Consider the following 22,723-nt stretch of genomic DNA (forward strand, 5'->3'; position numbering starts at 1 on the left):
TTGGTATCCCACTGAATCTGCTCTTGTGTAGGAGGCAAAGCACCTGCAGCAGGAGGGGTAGGTGTTCTGGAAGTAGCATTAGAACCATCACCTGAAGAAGAACCAGAGGTAGTAGGAGTAGCACTAGGAGTAGCAGTGCATGTAGGCCTGACCTCAGAACCTGAAACAAGATGCCATAGATTCTTGGCAACCAAAACATGTCCCATCATGTATGACCACATGGGATATTTGGTGCCGTCAAGCTTGTCATCAGCCTCGAGCATACCAAAAAGATCATCCTTGTGGCTAGCCATTTATGCAAATACGGGACCAGTACCACAACGGAGAAAGGCAAAGTAGAGACTCAACTCTCAACTGCAAAAATTGCACAAGCCTCAAGGACTGAATGCAGAAGTGGACCTTTTATAGGCTCTGCCCAGGCCCCTTCAAATGACCGACCAGCAGGGTCGGTTACCCTGTCTTTTGGCTGACCATAGGGGCCCCATAAACTGACCAATGTTGGCCCTGGTCGGTGGCCCTGGTTGGGCTGACTTGGCCAGCCACAGGCCCCTATATAAGGGTGCCCTGGGCGGCCAGTCTGTGCTGCTGCTGGTGCCTCCATGTGAGGCCTAGAGCCCCCTCATACCTGCTGTTGCAGGCTGCGACCAGCCCATGTGCTGGTCGCCTATTTTTACCATGCGATCCTCCCTCCAATGCTGGCCTGGGTCTCTCCCCAGCCCTCCTACCTCTCACTGCTCCTTGTCCCCTTAAATCGGGGCCTCACAGGTGGGCACAGTGAGATTCTAACAGAGAGGACAGATATAAATGCGCCGTACAGTCTTAAATACGTCTGTACTGCCTTGAAATGTGATTGACAGCATCCATACAACCTCTAAAAAAACGTGTTGATGCTCCGTACACTTCCGTACAACCTGTATGGCTCACACGTGTTGGTCGCTTGCACAAATCCGTCCGTACACTGCTGCAGCTGATGTCACGGGGACGTAGTGGTGATAGTGAAGTGTCTAAACTAATTGTCATTGAATTTAGCCTGATGTTCATGATGCTTGTATGGCAGTTTCAGATGTTCATGATGCCTAGTTCTTTGATAGTGGTGCTAGCAAGCAAGACTTTTGGATGCTTAGCTTATGCTCATGTGCCTTCAAAGACACGCACTAAGTTGGATGATAAAGCTGTCAAGTGCATTTTTCTTGGGTATAGTTTAGAGAGCAAGGGCTATAAGCTATATCAGCCCCATACGGGCAAGTGTTTTGTTAGTCGGGATGTTGTGTTTGATGAATCTTCCACTATGCCTTTGCTGGACTGTCAAAAACAGCCCGTTGTTGATGCCCCTGACATATTTGACAGCTTGATGCCTTTGTTTCCATCCGATGCTCGGGATGATGTTCCATCTTAGAATGTACCTCCTCCATCTGTTGGTCATTTGCAGCCACATGTGCAGCCAAAAATTCAGCTTGATATGCCTCTCATTGATCAGGATCATTTGCACAGGGCTCTTGATCATGAAAGAGCTGAAATTCTGGAGCCCAAAAAGGTACCCCGTTGGCTCCTTGATACATTAAAAGACAGCAAACAAGATACTCCTCTACTAGCCCGTACGAGAGCAGCTATCCGGAAAGAGCATGCTAGTTTTGTTGCTTATGCATTGGTTGCTACATCATGCAATGAAGAGCCATTATGTCATCAAGATGCCTTTCGGAATGATTGTTGGATGGAGGCCATGCAAGCTGAATTGGATTCTATCCATCAGAATAACACTTGGGAGTTGTGTGATTTGCCTCCTGGCAAGAATGCCATTGGAACTAAGTGGGTTTACAAAATCAAACGGAAAGCTGATGGTTCAGTGGACCGTTACAAAGCCGGTCTTGTTGCTAAGGGCTATGCTCAGCAGGAACATGGCATTGACTTTGAGGAGACTTTTGCTCCCACTTTCAGGATCGCTACTATTCCTATTGTTATTGCCTTTGCTGCCCACTTTCATTGGCAGATACATCAGCTTGATATCAAGACAGCTTTCCTTCATGGGCATTTGCAGGAAGAGGTCTATGTTTCCCAACCTCTTGGCTTTGAGGTTGAAGGTTCTGAAAGCAAGGTCTGCGGCTTGAAAAAGGTCCTCTATGGATTGAAGCAGGCATCTCGGGCTTGGTATTGGAGGATTCATACTCATTTGCTCATACTCGGCTTTCAGATCAGCCCTACAGAGGCTACCCTCTACATCCGCAAGCGTGGGACAGATTTGCTGATTTTAGTCCTTTACGTGGATGATATGCTTGTGATTGGGACACATGCTCAGCAAATTGCAGATTTTAAACTTGATTTGCAGCAGACATTTTCTATGTCTGATCTTGGTCTTCTGCACTACTATCTAGGCATTCAAGTTGCTAGCAGTGAGGGGGGCATTTTGATGTCACAATCCAAGTACATTGGACAGCTTTTGCAACGTTTTCAGTTTGAGGATTGCAAGCCAGTATCCACACCATTAGAGCTTGGTTTTCACTTCTCTTCTGAGGATGGCAGCGGTACATGTGATGTCACTCTCTATCTGCAGGCAGTTGGTTGTTTGATTTACCTATGCCATACGAGACAGTTGAGCAGATATATGCACAGCCCATCTATGCACCATTGGCATGCCGTGAAGCGTGTTTTCAGATATCTTAAAGGTACTCAACATTGAGGCCTTCTTTATGGGGTTGATACTTCACTTGTCATGCATGGATTTACTAATAGTGATTGGGCTGGTTGTTCGGACACTCATGTGTCACATAGTGGCAACTGTTTTATGTTTGGTACTTCATGTGTTTCTTGGTTCAGCAAGAAGTAGAGTACAGTTGCTACTTCTAGCTGTGAAGCTGAGTACAGAGTGCTTTGGCTATTGCACGGAATCTTGTTTTCCATGCTCACACAAAGCATATTGAGGTTCACTATCACTATGTTAGAGAGCGATTATCAATAGATGATATTGAGTTGTCTTATGTTCCCACTGAAGACAACTTGGCAGATCTTTTTACGAAGGCTCTACCTCGACCTAAGTTTGAGGCTTTTCGGCAAGATTTGAACTTAGTACTTTTTGTACCTTGATCTGTTATACTCTGTACAGTCATAGGTTGCTATATCCCTATTGGACGAACATGTGCAACCATGACATTAGATATCTAGGTATCCTAAGCCATGTCCAGGATACTTCAGTCCATACCATGGAGGGGGTTTTGTATGCCATTCTATGGGCTATCCATAGGTGCCACTTATTCCTTCGTATGTGCCTTGCAAGCCTAGTTATAGTCAGTTAGGACTATTGGTACAGTTAGTTCATGTACCATCTAGGTCAGCTAGGACACTTAGTTCAGGTAGGGCAGTTAGCCCTAGGGTTTTGTTATGTTTTCTCTCCCTTGAGCCTCCTTACTTGTACTTGCAGCATTTTCAATACAGGATCTCGTTTTTGAGCTTCCATCAATCTTTTCTGAGCTTCCATTGTCTCCCATAGCCAACACTTTAGTGCTAGCCTTTGTCACGGCGGCTGAGTCTGCCCTTTACCTCTGGAGTGCCGATAGAAACTCAATATGAAGACCTTTGTGTAAATGGATGCTCAAGGGTATGTGGATTTGTTTTCGTGAGAGCATATGTTTACGCTATGTCTACATCCACTGTTGGGCACTGATGATGTCAGTTGGGACATCATAGTAGCTAGTAACTGTTATGTGTGATGGAGTTTATGGTTTTCGACCTTATGAGTGACTATCATGAGATTGAAACTGCACTATGTGTTGTGTTTTTAGAGGATGAGATTCATCTAGATAACTGCTCTTTCCTTCTATTGTAAGCCTATCAATGAGGTCTTTAGAGGCAATGGGAGTAGCCCAAAACACTTCATGTGTGAGCTGCGTTTCTGAACTTTTGTGTTCTACTCACTGGATGAGCCCTACACAAAGGCTAATGTCTCCTCCTGCTGCTAGTGCCTCTGCTGCTTCCTCCGTTTCCACTTTCTCTAGCACCCAGATGGACCTTTGAGGATTGGAACAAGAGCTGGATTCACTGCCCCTTGCTGCTGCACGTCTGATGGCTTCTATAGTGCCTTTGCTGCAGTTCTAAAGCTCCTCTGTAGCAGCCTGCAAGTGGCCTGTTCTGAATGGTTATGCGTCCCCCAAATGGGGGCTGTATATAGAGGAGATATAGGCCGACTGGCCCTTTCTCTTCCCGACCCAACCCTAGGGTTTGCTGACCAGTCTACTAGCTGACTAACCCAGTCTGTGGACTGGCGAACCAGACGAGCCCTTTGGGGCCTATAAAACATAGCTACCAGGGAATGGGAAAGTTCTAGGAACGTCAGATGCCGGAACAGGAATGTTTCAGGAAGGGGGCATGTGGAACTGGAACAGGAACGCCACATCATATGACACATCATCGCATGACAAAAAACTAGACTAGAATATGAAAGAAACTAACTTTGAACAGCTTTGAACTTTCCATCTGAGCTCTAGAACTTTCATAATCTATGCTTTGAGTATGTGGATGACTAAATGCTTCCCTAATATATGAGAAGACGGTTTCCAATATCCCGAATATATGAGGATGAATTTTTAGAGCAAAAAAAAGAAAGATGTTCCAGCCGTTCCAGTTCCCCCTGGCTTCACAGAACGGTGTTCCCCCTGTTTTGGAAGGGGGAATGCCATTCCCTGGTAACTATGCTTTAAAATCCCCCTTTTGCTGCACCATGTGCTGGGTCTTTCCCAGCTCTACAGCACACACAGTGGGCCTCTTATACAGCCAATGTACCCCTCGCCAATGCCTATGTACAGTGGGTATTGCCATAACAATCCCCATGTGGACTGACCTGCCTTTTCTTCATTTAGGGGCTCATGAATGTGGAATCTTAATTTGCGAGAGGTCATGGCTGTGAGCTGGATTCTTTGAGATGCAGTCTCGAACTTCTATCAAATTCGTCATCTTACCTCGCCCAAAGCGCCTGAGGCGTCTGATTCTACATGTAGCTGTTTGTCCCAATGCGAGCGTTCATGTCACCCAGGATCATGATGCCACTTTGCTGGTATAGTTGGGGAATGTCCATCCTTAGCTCTTTGAAGCGGTTGTTTAGGTCCATCCCTATGAATGAGCTATAGTACGAGGAATCATGATGGGGAATATAGAAACCAACAATGTTGAGGAGTCGAATCCAGATGTATCTTTTGTGTGCATCCATGTTGTGTACAGAGATTGCAGGACTGAGGGCACAATGGATTAGACATGTAATTTCCCTGTGGTTGTGTTTGCTTGATGCATTCTGAGCCCACCACGAACAATGCATGTCAAATGTGCATTGTAGGGCAGCCTGCACGTGTCATGTTCCCATGTCTCTGCCAAGAAAATGATATCTCCATCCTTAACTGTAGGTCTGCCCCTTTGTGCCAGGGATAGCCCTTGTAATTCCAAATGGAGATGCAACGTTGTGAGGTGGTCCCATAGGCCGCGTCTTCCTGCTTGAAAGACATGCTTGTGTCACCCTTTCCTTGCTTTTCCCATGTTGGCTTGTGGATTTTCCTTTTGTCAGCAAGGCGTTATCTCCTCTCTGTTTGTTGTTATGTTGTCAGATCGTTGCCCACGTAGAAAGGCGAGCCCCGCAGAAATACAGCACTGCTATGCAGGATAACATGTTGTACCAGGGGATCTAAAAAAATGCAGGCAATGGGCCTTCCGCGACCATTCTTTTGCACCTTTTCAAGCCTGGAGGCTCCCATTAGGGCAATGTTCTGCATCATGGAGGATTCTTTGCACTTTGGAAGTAAGTGAGGATTCCTTCAATTTGGAGGTGAGTGTCTCAGTGTTTTCATTGGCATCCTCTGGCACTCTCTTGATGATGATGCGATATGCTCGTTTTTTCTTTTCTTGCTCCTCTTTCAGAATGCCATACATCTCTTTTGCAAGTGCTTGAGGGGAAGTAGGGCGCTGGGCAACAGCTTGGCCCTTAACCAATTCAGCCCATGAAGATCAGGCTTGAGCCACCTTGTCTTTCGGTCCCTCGATGACCAGTGCATCCTCAAATTTTGGCCTAGTGGGCTTGCTAATGCTGAGCCTGCAAGACTGTCTGTTGTACATAACCTTGTCTTTCTGTTATTGTAAATTTTACAGGTCTTTTTCCTTTTTCTTTGGGCCCTCCACTTCAAGGACTGTATGCACTGCTTGGACCCCTTCATGGGAACGTCACTGGTGCAAGAAGAAGGTACGACATGTGGTCCTCACCAGGTTTCTGTTTCGCCTTTGGACGCCCGCTTGCTTTTGGCTAGTAACCTAGCCCATAGGGACCATGGTTGGAGCAGATGAGGGTGGATGAGGGGTGTTAGTGCTTTGATGCCAGGGACCTTGAGGCAATAGCTCATTGCCTATGGAGTTGTTCAACAACTTAAGAGGATGTGGCAATGTTCTCTCAGGATAGTAACTAGGATGCATCGGATCCAGTGGGACTTCACTCGGGGCATGGCAGCTTGGTTGATAGAGGTACGCTATGCTTTCCCTATCAAGATGATCTCTCCAGCCTATAGGATAGTGGGACTGAGTGTTACCTGCCTGGACATTCAGGACATGGTCCCTCCCTCTCGACAAAGGCCCGAGTTCTCCTCAGAGAGGACAGAGTTTTGGAGACTGTTATGCTTTTGTAAGGCATGGACTATGAGTGCTTCTTTCATTCTCACGGATTGAGGAATCCAGTGGCCTCAGAGAGGACAGGACAGAGTTTGGGAGACTGTTATGCTTTTGTAAGGCATGGACTATGAGTGCTTCTTTTATTCTCACGGATTGAGGAATCCACTGGTTGCATAGCCCTCCACCCCTGGTTGTTAGCACGTGATATTCTACCTGTGAGCTGGGATCTCGTGAAGCCGGCTATATAGCAGCCAGTTGTCCTTTCTGATTGGTTAAGCGTCTCATGGATTGCTGATCTGTTTTGGTCTTTTTCAAATAAATTTAATAGAAAGGTACTCTCTGAAAACAAAGAATTCTTGGTTGTCTTATTAATGAACATTTACTTTACCTTTTTAATAGTGCTCTATTTGGTTGAATACCTTTTAATCTTCCGATCGATACACTTCTCCTGTTTGACATTATGTAATGTACCTTTACAGGTTAAGGTATGGTGAAAAGGCTGCTAAGTTTACAGATAGAACAAATGAGCGTGCTAAACAGTATGCTCGTGCGTGTATTGAATCTGCAAAAGAGGCAAATGTGGAAGTTGTCGATCTTTGGACTGCTATACAGACAAAAGAGAACTGGCAAACAAAATGCCTCTGGTTAGCAATGATTGTTCTATATTTTTAGAAGGAATGTTCGTCTTTTCTTTCTTTTCTTTAAGAGGTTGATCATTTTTTCAATTTTTTTCTTGGATGTTTATTCGTTTCTTGTGCCTTGAAGTGTGTTTCCTCTCTGTGTAGAAGGGGTACAGAAAAGAACAGAATTTCCCTGAGAATCCAGAAGGATTTGGGGTGCTGCATTTTACTAGAAGAATATAATAGATAAGAACACTAGTAAGATTGTAATATGGATAGTAATATTTTTTTTCTGGGTTTATTTGTTTCTGGTGCCTTGAAGTGCATTGTTTTCCTGCAGGTAGAAAGGGACGAAAATTACTGTAAAAGACCATACTGATTACTGGTACAAGTTGTTTTCCCAAGATGGACCTGAAGTTAAGGGTTAATGGCTGAAAAGAATATGCCTGCTGAATCCTGATTCAATTAATGTTGCACGGCCAAAGTACGTATAAATAAACAAAGGAGTACAAGTACTTGTGAGCACTGCCTCATATTGTAATAGAAGGTGGATAACCACGTGGAAAAGAAGGGGATAAAAGATTGAATTAGAAGGGTGAGCAGACATTTTTTAACAAAAGTGAGAGGAGAAAGCACTGCCTGGAAGGCAGTGCTAAAAAACAGACAGGATCATTTCAGATTTGAGGCATGGCACAATCAAGGCATGTTGGAAGGGTTTGAAATTACAATTGACAATTGTTTTCAGCACGTATCCCCCTACAAACCAAGAAGAAGCTAGATTGGAGCAATAATGGTATGCAGAATCTCAAATCCACTACATAGACCTACAGCAATCTCAAAGGCAACTAGCTGGAAAAAAAGACAGAAATGACTTGAAAGCTAATTCCTTGGAATTGGCTAAAAAATAAAGATCTATGTCAAAAGTGGCCTACAGTTTAAGAAAGCAGGGAGCTGCTCTGAAAGCAAGCTGATGAGGGTGAGGAAGGTCAATCTAAAGCAAGTAATGCTAGTGTGATAGAGGTGATGCAGCGAAATGTGTTATTGGAGTCATTTGTTCTTAGCTAAGGAGATAATCTAGAAGACTAAATGAGAGCAAATATGTTTGTGGCAATCCAAATCAAAGCATTTTTGAATCTATGAGAAGTGGTTTGAGGAGCTGAAACCAGATCTGGAAAGGCATTCAAGGAAAATTTTAATAATTAACAATTATCCAGCTCCATTGATATCTCCTTCATTGTAGACCATACCTCATATTCGACATGTGTCATTAATAGAGCGGTGGAACACGCCTTGATATGATGGAAGAGGGGGAAGCACCTTTTGAAGTGATGTGCTTGGCATCCTTCACGTCCATTCATAAATAGCCAAAACTATGCTCTTATATACGAGTTTTTATTGTTCATACATGAAATTAAGAGAAACAAGAACGTTGGGTAAGAAGAAAGTGGTCATAAAAATAAGAAGAAAAGACTTTAAAAGAGTACAAACATTTACATAAGACAACTCTCAAAAAGAGGCATTGTGCTAATTTTTGAATGATTGCACCCATCAGTGAGGCTGTACGTTTCCTAAATCTTCCATTGTACAAAAGAAGACTCTATTGCTTTTCATGTGAGCGATGTGAAGCTTCGCCATTGGTAATGAGAACATGAAGCAATGTGTGCAGAGAGGTCCAAGGTAAGGTACTCGTCTAATTTCTTATCTTAAGGTCCTAGAATGTGTTTTTCATCAACTAGTATGTTGGCCCCATGTCAAGGTCTCACAATCTCATCTCTATATCCTGAGCAATCGGTCTCTGTGTCGTATGGTCGAAGCTCAACAGGGTGCTAACCACAGTTACGCTGAAACGTGTTTCAGAGCCCAGCCAGGCTTGAAATGCCGTTTCAGCCAGTCTGAAACGCGTTTCAGAGCCTTGAAATGTGCTGTTTCAGACAACACAGGCTGCTAGGTCTCCAAAATCACGCGAAATCCGCCGCCAGCCCCGTTTTTTGTCTTTTTGCATTTGATTTTGGCCTCCTTCCACTCCTTCAGCCTCATACTCTCTCTAGAGTCCATCCTCAAGGTTTTCCAGCCCTCCTTCAGCCCCATTCACTCCTTTCCTCTCCTTTCTCTCCTGCAGCTTGCTTCAGCCCTCCATCATCATCTACTCCCCTCCAGCCCTCCTTCAGCCCCCTCTTTCAGCCCTCTCTTTCAGCCTTCTGTTCCCTCCTCTTTCAGGCCCCACTTTCAAGTTTCAGCCCTCTCTTTCAACCCTTGGCTCTCTTTGCAGTTTCAGCCCCCCTTTCAAGCAACAAGCTTCCATGGCTTCAAGACACCCTACCCCTGAGTCTCATTCCGAGGTAGAATTCACCCAATCAGATTTTTGGTGGAGTCAAGTCGATCTCCTGGGTGCCTACGACTCCAAGAAAGGAGGCACTCGCAAGTTCATGTGCAGGCTTTGTGGATTGAAAAGAGGTGGGATTCCTGATAGGGTGAAGGTCCATCTTCTTGGCATCAAGGGAGAGGGGATTACAATATGCAATGAAATATCCGAGGAAGAGAAAGAAAGGTTGGCATGAGAGGTTGAGGCATTTCCTTCCGCGAAGAAAGGTAGGACTATTGCATGCACTGGTGGAGGAGCTACTTCAGGTGCTCATATGGCTACTGCAAAAAGGAGTCATCTTCCCTCTACTGCTGCTACTACAATTTCATCTTCTGGGAGTGCACATGTTCTTGGAGCTACAGGTTCTACTCCTACTGCATCTCCTTCACCTCTCCCACCTACACGAAGGCAAAGCACCCTTTATACTGCATGGCATCCATAAAGGAAGACACAAGTAGATGCAGCCGTGGCCCATTTCTTTTACTCGAATGGGATTAGTTTCAATGTGGCACGGTCTGCTTATTTCAAGGAGATGGTGACTGAAATTACAGCCTTTGGGCCCACATACAGCCCTCCCACTTTTGATGCATTGAGGGGAAAGCTTCTAGAGGATGAGGTGAAGGCAGTTAATGAGGCCACCTCCATATTCAATGGAGTTCTTGTGTTGCCCATTGTTTGAATAATTTGTTGAAAGACATTGGCAAATTACCTTGGGTAAAAATTGTTATTGATAATGGAAGAGAGATAGTTGGGTTCATTACACGCCATCATTTTTCTCTCTCTTTGTATCACACCTATGCAAGGAAGGAGCTTTTGAAGTATGCAAAGACAAGGTTTGCATACAATTATATGATGCTTCGCAGACTCATTGAAATGAGACCTGCTCTTAAGCAGGTTGTGGCAAGCCCACAGTGGGATGCATGGCCCACTTCAAAGCAGGCTCTTGGGATATTGGTGTACGATTTGTGCATAGGCAGCGATGACTTTTGGGTTGATGCATCACACTTGTATGACTTGTGTAAGCCGATTGTCTTGTTGCTAAAAAGGTTGATGGAGACATGCCTTTTATTGGCAAGGTATATGAGGGGATGGATCGTATGATAGAAAATATCAGAGTGTTAGAGAAAGATCCCCACAGGTTGAAAGAGCTGGAGGACTTGGCTGTGACTAGGTGGAATCAGTACTACTCTCCCATTCATGCGGCTGCATTTGTGTTGGACCCAGAGTTTCAACACAAGGCAACTGCACAACAAAGTGATGTAGAGGTGGTCCGTGGTTGGAACCTCACTCTTCAGAAGATGGTGCAAATGCCAGAGGCTCGCCGGACAGTGAAGGACCAGCTCGCCAATTACCGCAATAAGGAGGGCATATTTGGATGGCCAGATGCTAAGCATGACAGGTAATCCTAACTCATTTAAATTCTTAAATTTTACTATTCAATGATTCATAATTCTCAGATTTCATGAGCTTTGCCATATATCTGAATTTTATGATCTTTCAAATTTCAGATTTCGAGTTGGGTGTGTTACATGGTGGGAGGATTATGGAGCTGATTCCCCACAGCTGCAATCGAAGAAGAGGAACCGTCTCAAAGCACACAAGGCAAACGATCTTGTCTTTGTTAATGCAAACTTGCGTTTGCTTAACAGGATGAGACAGGAGTACACTCATGACAAGTTCATTGGTTTTCATAAGCCTGATGACACCCTCACTAGGGGGAGGACGATGACGATGACGACGATGAGATGGCAGTGGAGGAGGAGGAGGAGGAGGACTCTTGAGCAGCTGAGCTATCTAGATTCTAGAATCTACATTATGGATTTTGATCATATCATCAGTGATGTAGCGGTTGGCCTTAAGGCTTAGAGCCTAGGCTTTTGGGAATCTGAATTTTGTACTTTTGACTCTTGAGTCTTGAGTCTTGACTCTTGACAATGAGACATAATACATATATGAATCATATATTATATTGCCTTTGGCATTTTGTAACTTGTCAATCTTCAGCTTTTCTCATTGATTTCAGATTTTTCATTTATATTTATAATATGTATTGCTCACTGCTAAGTTAACTTCTAAGCTCCAAGTTCTAAGTTATAATTTGTAACTTGTTCTAAGTTCTAACTTCCAACTTCTAAGTGACATTGTGCCATGTGGTAAGTATTATGCACTATATTTTAAGTTACAGGTAGGCTATAGGCTGTAGCATTCTAAATGTGTGTGTTCTCATCTCAAAACTCCCTTTTCTAAACGTCCCTTGCTGACGTGGCGTTTCCCCGTTTCAGCCCTCCCAGAAATCCTGAAACGTTTCCGTTTTCGTTTTGTTCCCCGGTCTCCCGTTTCCGTTTCCCCTAACTATGGTGCTAACGGGGTTGTGCACATATCTAGCTGTACGAGATCCTCTTGAATGACCTCGTTTGCCTCATGATAAGTGAGTGGAAGAGAACATGCCTTGAGACTAAAAGTTTGCAATCTGTCCATGTGAAGCCCAAGGCTCACAAATCATCTGCATGTCCTAGCATATCAGCATCTAGGATCTCCCTTGGCTGCTAATGCCATGGATGCAGATAGGGCCAGCTATAATAGCCTACATCGACTTGAGGTCATGGTCGATGGAGGTATGTGATCACTTGGAATGTTGCATCAAGTTGAAGGGACTCCGAACTCAGCCAAGAGGATTTGGTGTGGGATTGATATTACGATTAAACTGTTACACCTGAACTTTTCTCTTCAAATCACGGGCATAGGCACACACAATATCCTCCCAGCCAACCTCGGTGGTTGCAAAACTCAGAATACCAAAAAAAATTACGTGAAAGCTCCTGCTTGCAAAGTTCCACCGAGCCCCAATTCCCTAGATGGATCTAGTATGCCACATGTCTTCATTCTAGGTTACCTCCTAAATGCATCATTTACCCCTCTCTTGGGATATCATTGAAATCCCCTTGGCACATTTAATGCATTTAGACCCCTTAGCCTTATATCCACCTAGTCTTGTGCCATGTCACCCTCACCAAAGACCTTGACCTTGATTCCTTTTTGATTATTTACGTAAAGCTCAAACAAATATAATACAAACATTGATCCTTTAAAGGAAAATGTCGACTAACCCTTCCGAGGTCATGTTGCCTCAACTTGAGCGTAACAATTGAAGTCTTACTGCAAGAGAGATGTATTTATGTGCACATGTATACTACATGCTCATAGGCACACAAATGTACCTATGTACCTATAGATGCAACACATTTCTAGGCGAAACAACTCCTACTATTTTGAAATGTTTCTATTTGAAACCTACAAAATGTGTTTCTGAACCCTTTGTGAACTACTATGTAGCCTCTTTAAAGAATTTTGGGAACCAGGCCATATAAGGTCACATTATAGTCTTAGGTAGAAGGTAAAACCTTTCCTTCTTTGAGAATCAACATCATCCATGATAAAAAATATGGGAATGTTCTCTATGTTTTGTAGATGGAGTCCCAGGTCACCTCTAATAGCGGGAAAACCATGCTATGCAACCAACACTATGATTTGAACTTGCATCTTTCCTCGATCTGGGATTCTTATCGGAGTGCACTCTCCATCATCCTCTATTTCTTGCTATATTAACAAGTCCATAAATCATTGAATCACTTAGTCCTTAAATCAGCTTTAATCAATGAAACACTAGATGCACCTTGCATCTTAGTGATGATTCCAATTTATAGCCTACCTCCTTACCTATTCTTTTTGAAATTAACCAGGACTCATAGTATGAAGCCGATAACTTAATAGTCTTACTATCAAGGACTTAGCGTGAGGGAAAATCTTAGGAAAAATTTCTCCCTGTCCTTAAAAGGTGCATTCCCGTTTATAGCTTGGTAGATATTGGCTCTTGGTAATTTTAGCATCTTCTAATCTTGGGTAATCTGGGCATGTCTTACTTCACCTAGTACTCCCTATAAGAAAACCCTAACAATGGTGACCATTTGCTAACACATATGCTTTTAGCATGTCCTCCATTTGCTCTTTTTGTTTGACCATCCATTACATCCTCGGACTCTTTTCACCCTTTTTTGTGCATCTAGACATGTGGGAAACTGTTTTAGAGATAAATTTGATTTCTTATCTGTTTTAATATGAGTAAGCTTCATAACTTTGGAGAAGATTCTATCAAATGGTCCAAATTTAAATCTTCATTAGTTAGTACACATATTGAGATAATAATACAAGGTGAAGATCAAGATAATCCAAGCATTAGTCCCATTTGTAGCAACTCATGAGTCTCAGCTTTATACACATCTTTGCAAGGCTTTGATGTTGGAAAAATTGATGAACTATGTGGCACAAGTGCTAAACAATTGTACATTGGTGTTGACAATATTACCTTTGGGATAATTTTGGTTTAGGTTTAATCAAAGGCCAAAAAGAGTGGTAGGTGGAGCTCCTAGGTTTAGGTTTAATAAAAGGCCAAAAAGAGTGGTTTAATCAAAGGCCAAAAAGAGTCCTAGGTTAGGACATCCATGATGTTATGTCATGGACAACGGCTAGAGATTTTTAATGGGCCGAATGATGTAGCAAGCCTCCACATGCCATAATCATGGATGAAGGGAATGGTTGCCAAATGGCACCATTCCACTGGTCTATCTCTTGTGGTCTTACCATGTGTCACGTAAGTATGCACTCACCATCTCACTCACTCTAGGGCAGCCAAGTAGATGTAGGTATTGCATCTAGTGCATGTATTTGATTTAACCAAGGTTGAGTAAGTATATATTTTAAACTTTGGTGATCCATTTGAACATCAAATTTCACACCAAGTAGAAAATGCCTCTAATATTCTATGCATGAACAACTGCAAGTAGTTCACGATCATGAGTGGGGTGTTTCTCTTTGTGTTTTCTAAGTTTTCTAGACTGTTGATTTGAGCAACTAGTTGTGTGAACCCCTAACCTATTGCATGAGCAATAGGATGGGGAAGCTCCCAACCTATTGCTCACATAATAGGCTAGGGGTGCACACAACCTATTGCTCAAATCAACATATTTTTTTATTTGAGCAATAGGTTGTGTGCATAGCAATAGGTTGGGACTTTTCTCAACATGTTGCTTAACAGATTGGGATACAACATAACCTATTGCTCAAATCAAGATATCTTATAAATTATTTCTTGCGGTTTAGGTTTAGCTAGGGTTCTGTAAATAGAGTATAGGGTTTAGGGTCTAGGTTCTAGGGTCTAGGGTCATAGGTTTAGGGTCTAGGGTTTGGGTCTAGGACTTAGGGTTTAGAATTTAGGATTTAGGGCATACATTTGAGTTCTAGGGTCAAGTGTCTAAAATCTAGGGTGAAGGGTCTAAAATCAAGGGTCGAGGGTCTAGGGTCCAAGCTTTAGGGCCCAAGGTTTTGGATTTAGGGTCTATGCTAATTTCATAGGCTAAAAATAAGGATGTATATATTCCAAACCACACAATTGATATCTGATGGGTATGATAATTTGAAAAATCCTTAAACTAAGTAAGGCTAAGGCCTAAGTAAAGTATCATATCCATTGGAGACAAGCACACATGCTAGAAGTACACCGATGCATATTTTTCAACACTCATGCATGATGCATGGTAAGAAACAAGGAAATATGCATTCCAAACAATGAAAATGATATCAAATGGGCATGATACTTTGAACAAGCAGTAAAACAAGTAAGTTTAAGGCTTGTACAAAGTATCATGCCCATCAAATACAAGCATTTTAATTGGTCACATAGTGTCAGTGTGAGCCCTAGCTTCTATGAGAAGCCACCAAGAAGTGTTAGAAAACAAAAGGTTGTGGAGGTTGCTTGCTAAGGCCAATGCTCCCTTACTGTGATTTGTATCAGGTTTTCTTTCAGTCTCATAGACTCATCGGCTTCCGAAGACTCTAATAAAATTTCTTTCTTTTCTTTCTTTCCCTTAATGCAGCGGAAGATAGATAAACAAGATAGTGCCCAGGAGTCACACAGCATCAATTTCAAATCTTCTTTGCATGATGTGTACAATGATTGATGTGCATAAAGTAAAGGATCTGTGCTACATAGAGATGTAGAAACGGCATATATATTTGTCCAACGTGGTCCTAATCATATGCAAAAGGTGAGCACACTGTATCACCCTCTATCAGTAGGGTGCTGACTAGATGTGGACCCTAGTGGCTCCCCAAACTGTTCTTCTAACTTCTTGTGGCTCCCCTAGAGCTTGTGTGGATCTCGTAGTGCTACCCTGCAAGCACGCCTTGCTGCTGCTCCCTTGGACTGCTTGCTCCTGGATGCTTGGCCTGCTTTTCCTTGGTTCCGTTTCCCCTTGCTGCTGTATAGGCAGCCCCTTGATGAAGACTCTTGCTGTAGATCTGGACATCCCTGCTGCATTGGCGGCAGCTCCCAATTGAGGCACCAAAATCAGCCTTGGGGCCTTTTTATAGGCTGGAAACCCAGCCAACCTGCCTGTAAACTGGCTGACCAGTCCATAGAATGGCCGAACCTGTAAACATAGGCACTGAGCTAGAGTTATCCATGTAATCGAGCCCTTGCTGCGTCCTTTGTTAGGAACTAAGACTCAGCCAAAGGAAGAAGATCCTCTGCAAGTTTGCAAGAAGAAATCTGCTCTAAAGCAGGTAAGGGATATACTGTAGGTTGAACGGCTATAGAAGAGGGTCTGAGAAACCCTAGTTTCAAGGCTGAGATCATGTAAAGACCTCACAGCTGTGGGCCAAAGTGTCGAGCATCTAGAGCAGGCTCCAAAGCAGAGAAGCGTCTTCATTTGCAAGGAGTACCTGCAGAGGATAAACAAAGAGTGATTTGGAGCAAAAGGGCCTGAAGCCTGTAGTGGCAACGAAGACTTTTGCATAGAGAAGTGTGCGAGAAGACCAAATGGTGGTATTAGCCAAAAAGGAAGCTGACAACCTGCACATGATGGAAACTTTTAATGACGAAATCAGCACAAGAACCTGCAAGAGGCTCAGCCAAGTGCCGATCTGAATCTGCATCAACAAAGGCAATACGTTGCACATCTGTAAATGAAGAAATACAAATAAAACAAAGTAGTGCTTCACCAGCGGCAGTAGTAAACGTGCCTTCATTGACACCCTCCATTTACACAAGCAGAAGCATTCATCGCCTACTTGCAGCTAAAGCCTCATAAAGGCCTCTGCATAGGCCTAAGAAGAACAGAGCGGAAGGAGCTGGCGACCAGATCACAATCAAGTGCATACCTGCAAAGAACAAGCAAACAGCAGACGACCTGCAGATCTGACTCATGATTGTAAGCTGAAGTGGATATCTGTCGACAAGCGATGTGAAAGGGGGCAAAGTGGCGTGTTGCAAACATCACATCCAAAATCAGGTTAGTGCAACGATCATCCCCTTCATACTGTTGACAAAACATTGGCACAATCTGTGCAGACAATCAGTGTGGAAATCTGCAATCTGTAATCATTGTCATTTTGTGGAAGACATTTGATGTCTCCACATATGGCAACATTGCAATAAGGCCAGCGCAGAAAGGCTCAAGGGGGGGCTGCCTGAAACCCAACAGAGAGAGGCAACCTGCTTGAGAAGATCAGGAAGCCTTTGCAGAGGCCTAAGCAGAAGGTGATTCACAGGAGCAAACAAACGTCTTCAGAAATCAGAGATTTTCTAAGGGATACAGATGCAAATATTTTTGTCGACAGAACATGTTTTTCCCATTGACAGACATGGACAGAAATCTGATCTAGGCCTTTAAAAGTTTTTTTTATAAAAAAGACTTCAGAATCTGACGTCACCCTAAGGCCTACTTCAGGTGTGCCACCTGTTTTGAGTGGCTATAAGGCCATGCTTGTCTCGCCACCAAGTATTTCATCCTAGCCTTGCCCTTCGAACGTGCTTTTTGCATGCCGTCATATCCACAAGCACCTTGCTGCGAGGCTTGTGAAGCTGCACCTTGATTGTGTGTATTTGTCTCATCATCGAGAACTAGCATCTTGCATTTGTTTACCCCAGTTCATTGATTGGTCTATCCTCTGTCTTTACAAAGAAGAGAACATTTTCAATTGCTAGTTGTATTGCATGGGCCTGATCGTGGTCATCCAGAGTACTCTCGTGTAATAATCTCATACCCGGTTATCCTCTCACATGGAAAGAGGGGTTTACGATAACTAGAAGATCCTCACATGGAGAGAAGATCACTAGCTGTTTGGAGGTGGTTTTGGGCTCTACAGGGAGTGTCATCATCGTTTCAATCGACTCCGAATAGTGGTAGGGGCTTAAGCCTTATTTATATTTGGTCTCTTATTATGTTGTGCTTTAATTAGAAAGTGTTTGCTTAGGTGTCATCACTTTCATTTGATTGATTTGCTCTTTTAAAGTACACACTGCACTCACATAGCTAAGCCACGATGAGTCAGGCCAATGAATGTCGCTTTCCAGAGAGTACCAAGTTAGACGGAAACAACTATAGCATCTTGAAATTCAAGCTTTGGGCAGCCACAATTTCGGGAATCAAGGATAGCATTATCAAAAACCTAAAAACAGCAGCTAACCCGGAAGATATAATAGATCACCTATGAAGATGCTAGTACATCAAAAGCCTTATTTAGTAAAAGTCAGTTAGGTAGACTTAGAATGCGAGAGGGTCAGAATATAAATGGTCATTTGATTCAGCTCAAAGACCTGATAGAACAACTGGCAATGCGTGATAGTTGATCCACAGGCAGTTGATCTTCCTCTCAGAAGTCTTCCAGACTTGCGGGACACTTTTGTCACCATGCTCTCTTACAAAGAGCATCCTCCCACTTTGACTAGATACATGGTTATTTCATTACTCAGGAACCAAGAGGTAGAGCAAGAAGTTAGGTAATCAGGACAATACGAACCTTTATGGCTAAAACAGTATTAGAATACACTTTAACGATGTGATGCAGCTTCTGGGTTTGATGTGCCAGCGTGCACTAGCCTTAAGCTCTTCAAGTTGAGGCTTCACGACACTAGACCAGCCTTAAGGTGACACTGCTAGCAACCCAACTGAGATGTCTATTGTTAAACTTGTAATACACTCAACAGGAGCTCTGATACAAACTGTAATACTAAGGGTCTATGAACCTGTCCTCCTAATTAGAGAGCTGAGATGTCTATTAATAGGGCCTCCCCTATTCGCTTCTCGTGCTATTAATTAATTAATCGCTTTCACGTGTAGCTCAATTAACCTATGCTTTAAGTAACCCGATAATTTAAAAAAAAAAGGAAAAAGGTAACCCGATAATTTAATAAAACGATTAATTCAACATTTAACTTATATCAAACACTGCGATTGACACAATTGATACAAAATTTGGATACTTTATTTACGCTGCCTGCAATTACAATCGCCTTCACGAGGCTCAGCAAAACTTCAAAATTGATCCACAGTTCCCACTACGATCGTTGAAAAACTTAGGTAATGTGAATTCCATTCCTGGATTTTGTGATAAGCGGCAAATAGTCAGGCAAATGCACACGGCTGCTGCTGGAGGATTCACTTCCATTGGTGGAATTTGCGGGCTCCTTTCCAAGCCGGTGTTTTTCAACAGACCCACACTTTGAACCTGGCTTGTAGTTAGAGGGATTTCATTGCATAGCAACAAATTCTGATCCCCAACATCGATTGGCTCAGCTGGCGCACTAGTTGGAAACACAGTACGAGGAGGAGTAACACCAAAATCAAAATATCGAGGCGCATCATGATGCTCAATGTGCTGATCCAGTCGCGGCTTGCTCATTCCTGATTTGCAGCAGAAGAATATTGGCTAATATCACTAGCCATTAAGGTATTCGGTGAAACCATGGCCTTCCAAAGGCACTGCGTCCTTCGAGCGTCCATCCCCTTTCCCTGGTATGGAATTACCCACGCGGCAGATGGATAGTACTGGCCTGATTGGAGCATTTTCAACAGACATTTGCTCAGAGTCATTCCTAGCCTGCAACCCAATTTGAACTTCCAAAATAGGAACGAATGATAAAAAACATTTACGCTGCTCAGACAAACCTGATTCTTGATTTCATCTTCCCCATACCTGATATATAGCTCTATGCTAGTTTCTAAGTCTTGGCGACTAACATTTTTACACACTCTTTTGAAGTGAGGTTGCCCGTAATCTTTAAGACAATATCCTAGCATTCCATGATACGTATGAAGATTACGTTGCTTCAAACAACGACACATAATCAAACCGCCTTCCGGTCTCTTAACATCCCACCCAAGATATTTATGTATTAACCTGTTGACGGTATGAATGCTTCGTGCAGAGATCCGAATGACCATTTGGAAATGCAGATGAGACAATGCACCTCCACGTTTGACAGCACAAAACCCTGACATGCAAACCTCCTGCAAATTTTTTCGACATTCCGAAGCATACCCACGTTGATATCACTGCCTCCTACACCAACCGTGATACTCAACTCAAAAACTTTCGACTCCCCGCTTTTCCTGGCTTCGCAGGTCTTGCCTTCGTCCTGCACAAACCTCAACATCTCAGTAAACAAGTCCTCGTCTCTCCAACAATTTCTTGGGGATCCACGTGGATTGATGACTTTTTGTTGGCTTGCATCTTTGAGAGTTGACTTTCCACGGTCGCATAGCTTGAACCTTCGTGGAGGTAGGACAGTGGAAAGACAAAGCTATATACATACTCTTATTACGACTAACCATTCAAAGGCCTAACTTTCTTCACAATCACAGGGGTAGGCATGTATTTTCCTCCCAGCCAACCTCGATGGTAGCAAGCACACACACTCTCTTACGTGAAAGTTCCTGCTTGCAAAATCCCAACGAGCCCCAATTCCCTAGATAGATCTAGTATGCCACATGTCTACCATTTAGGGTACCTCTAAATGCATCACCCCTCTCTTGGGATATCATTGAAATCACTTGCCCCTTGGCACATTTAATGCATTTAGACCCCTTAGCCTTAGATCCACCTAGTCTAGTGCCATATCACCCTCACCAAGGACCTTGACTTTGATTCCTTTCTGATCATTTATGTAAAGCCCAAACAAATATAATACAAACATTGATCCTTGAAAAAAAAAGGTCTTCTGACCCTTCTGAGGTCATGTCACCGCAACTTGAGCGTAACAACTTTGGCCTTGTATAGTTTTAGAAGTTGAAGCCATAATTGTATCCTTCGGGAGCCAACAGGAGTTCTTGTACACGCTGCAGTTGCAGTAGGTCTGTTTCCCTTCGAAGCTATAGCTATAGTTACTTTTGGGCTGGTTGGCATCGTCATTGTTATCCTTGGATTCGTCCGCAGCACAACTCCTCGCAAGCCTTTTGCCTTTCATCCTTGCTCCAACAATCCGCCAGGTCCATTTGCCCAACAATCTATATATCACAGGCATCGGCTGCAACATCGACCTCATTGTGAATACGGGCGCTGATTCCATCATTCAAACAAAGTAAATACGGGCATCGTATCCATCATCAATCTTGTCGTGGCACGCCGTAATGATCGCAGCGTAGGGCACCCCTTAAATCTCCAAATAAACAAATCTAGAACATGGCATGCATATCTACCACGTGGCATACCATGCATCCACCCTTCCACCCCCCCAGAAAAGAAAAACACATGCCCCCACACACGGACTAATTAATTAATTCCCAATTTCAATTTGGGGGTCCCTGTTGTTAAACTTATTTCTTCTCCTATTACACTCAACAAGAGCTCTGATACCAAACTATAACAATAAGGGTCCTGTATTTCTATGAACCTATTTTCCTAATTAGAGTGGTGCACACACACATCAAGGGCTCTCAAGATCACATTTCCACCTAGTCACGGCCTCTTTCACACCCCTCATGGGACTCGGGCCACACCTAAACCTTGGATTCCACCCTCCATACTATACTTGACGATTTGCCAACACGGGTGCTCAAACATGCAACAACTGTCTCTTGGCTCTACAAATTTTAATTTTTTCTAGAGAAAAGATCTTTCTATTAATGCTTGAAAAACCAACCCTACAAATCAGCTGCCCACAAGGTGCTGATCATGGGAACATGAGGAAGAAAACTGGCTGAAAGAAAGAAGACCAGCCTGTTTCCAAGTATATAGCTCTGAAACTAGGGCTAACAGCCAGGGGGTAGACAATACAACCAATGAATACCTCATGGCTTTAAAATATAGAAATGCTTGGTGCCCAAGCCTTGTAGAAACGCTCCAGTCTTTTGACGGCTGTCGCTCAAGATCCTAACATCTAGCGTGTTGGAAAGGTCACCTCCCCATCTGTAAGCCCCCCTATGAGGAGAGCATGGGGGAGGTGGACCTGGGTCCTAAGGGATGGTCACATGGGCAGCAAGATGGCTGCCATGGGGGCAGAGATCAAAGAGAAAAAGGAAAGTACCTGGACGCATCAAAGGGGCTGCAACACATGGCATCAAGACCATGGCAGATGGCGATGCATACTTAGCATAAATCTGGCCTTTTGGAGCAGCACAAGATGGCGGGATATCCCGGGTATATGCGCCTACATGGCGAGCTATCTGGCGAGGCGTGTGGGTAGGCACATGGCCTGCAACATACCCTAAAGATGGCGCATGGCAGGACAGATCAGCAAGTAGGTCAGCTAACGGTAGGGCTGGTTGGGGCTGGTTGAGCCAGCCAACCAGGCCTTGGTTAGGCTGGTTAAGAGGGCTGGGTCCCTGCCTAGAACAAAGGCTGCAAAGGGCCTAGTAAAGACCCTTATATATGGCCCTGGTAGGGCTGGTAGGGGCAGCCATCCAGGTCGGTTCTCAGCCAGACTGAGTCGGCCAAGCCCCTAGAGGCCTATTAAAGGGCCCCTTGTGGGGCATTCAATCATCCAACAACTCAGCAAAAACAGGAGCAGACAGGAGCAGCCATAAGCCACTCCCTTGGGCCTCATATGGGCAGTGAAGGAGAGTTGAAGGTGCGCTGCAGACTGAGCTCTCAAGGGGCTGAACCTTGGCTGTCTCTCTGGGCAGCAAGGTGTTGTGATGTGGACAGAGAGTCTACATACGCTCGAAGTGGAGCACACAGGCTCAAGTCTAGAGATATCAGGCAGATAGTAGGTGATAAGATTGCTTTGGTGGGACTTTGGATCTATCTCTTTTGTATTGTGTCCATAGCTTTGGAC

The 22,723-nt window shown here is 43.8% G+C and overlaps 1 protein-coding gene across 2 annotated transcripts in view; it reads left to right on the forward strand.

Moving 5' to 3' along the window:
* The window catches only part of LOC147897371 (GDSL esterase/lipase WDL1-like), a 59,707-nt gene that overhangs the window by 20,309 nt on the left and 16,675 nt on the right, over positions 1-22,723 (forward strand). The window contains exons 7-8 of one of the 2 annotated variants that reach the window (XM_087380576.1): positions 7,110-7,274; positions 7,591-7,635. In XM_087380576.1, coding sequence (XP_087236702.1) covers positions 7,110-7,274; positions 7,591-7,594 — 169 coding nt within the window. In that variant the 3' untranslated portion in view covers positions 7,595-7,635. The remainder of the gene's footprint in view (positions 1-7,109; positions 7,275-7,590; positions 7,636-22,723) is intronic. The other variant, XM_087380575.1, reaches the window with a different exon arrangement.

This window comes from Dipteris shenzhenensis, chromosome 10 (genome assembly GCF_047967505.1).
Source record: "Dipteris shenzhenensis isolate YYH24624 ecotype China chromosome 10, Dip_SZ_1.0, whole genome shotgun sequence".
Taxonomy (NCBI): domain Eukaryota; kingdom Viridiplantae; phylum Streptophyta; class Polypodiopsida; order Gleicheniales; family Dipteridaceae; genus Dipteris; species Dipteris shenzhenensis.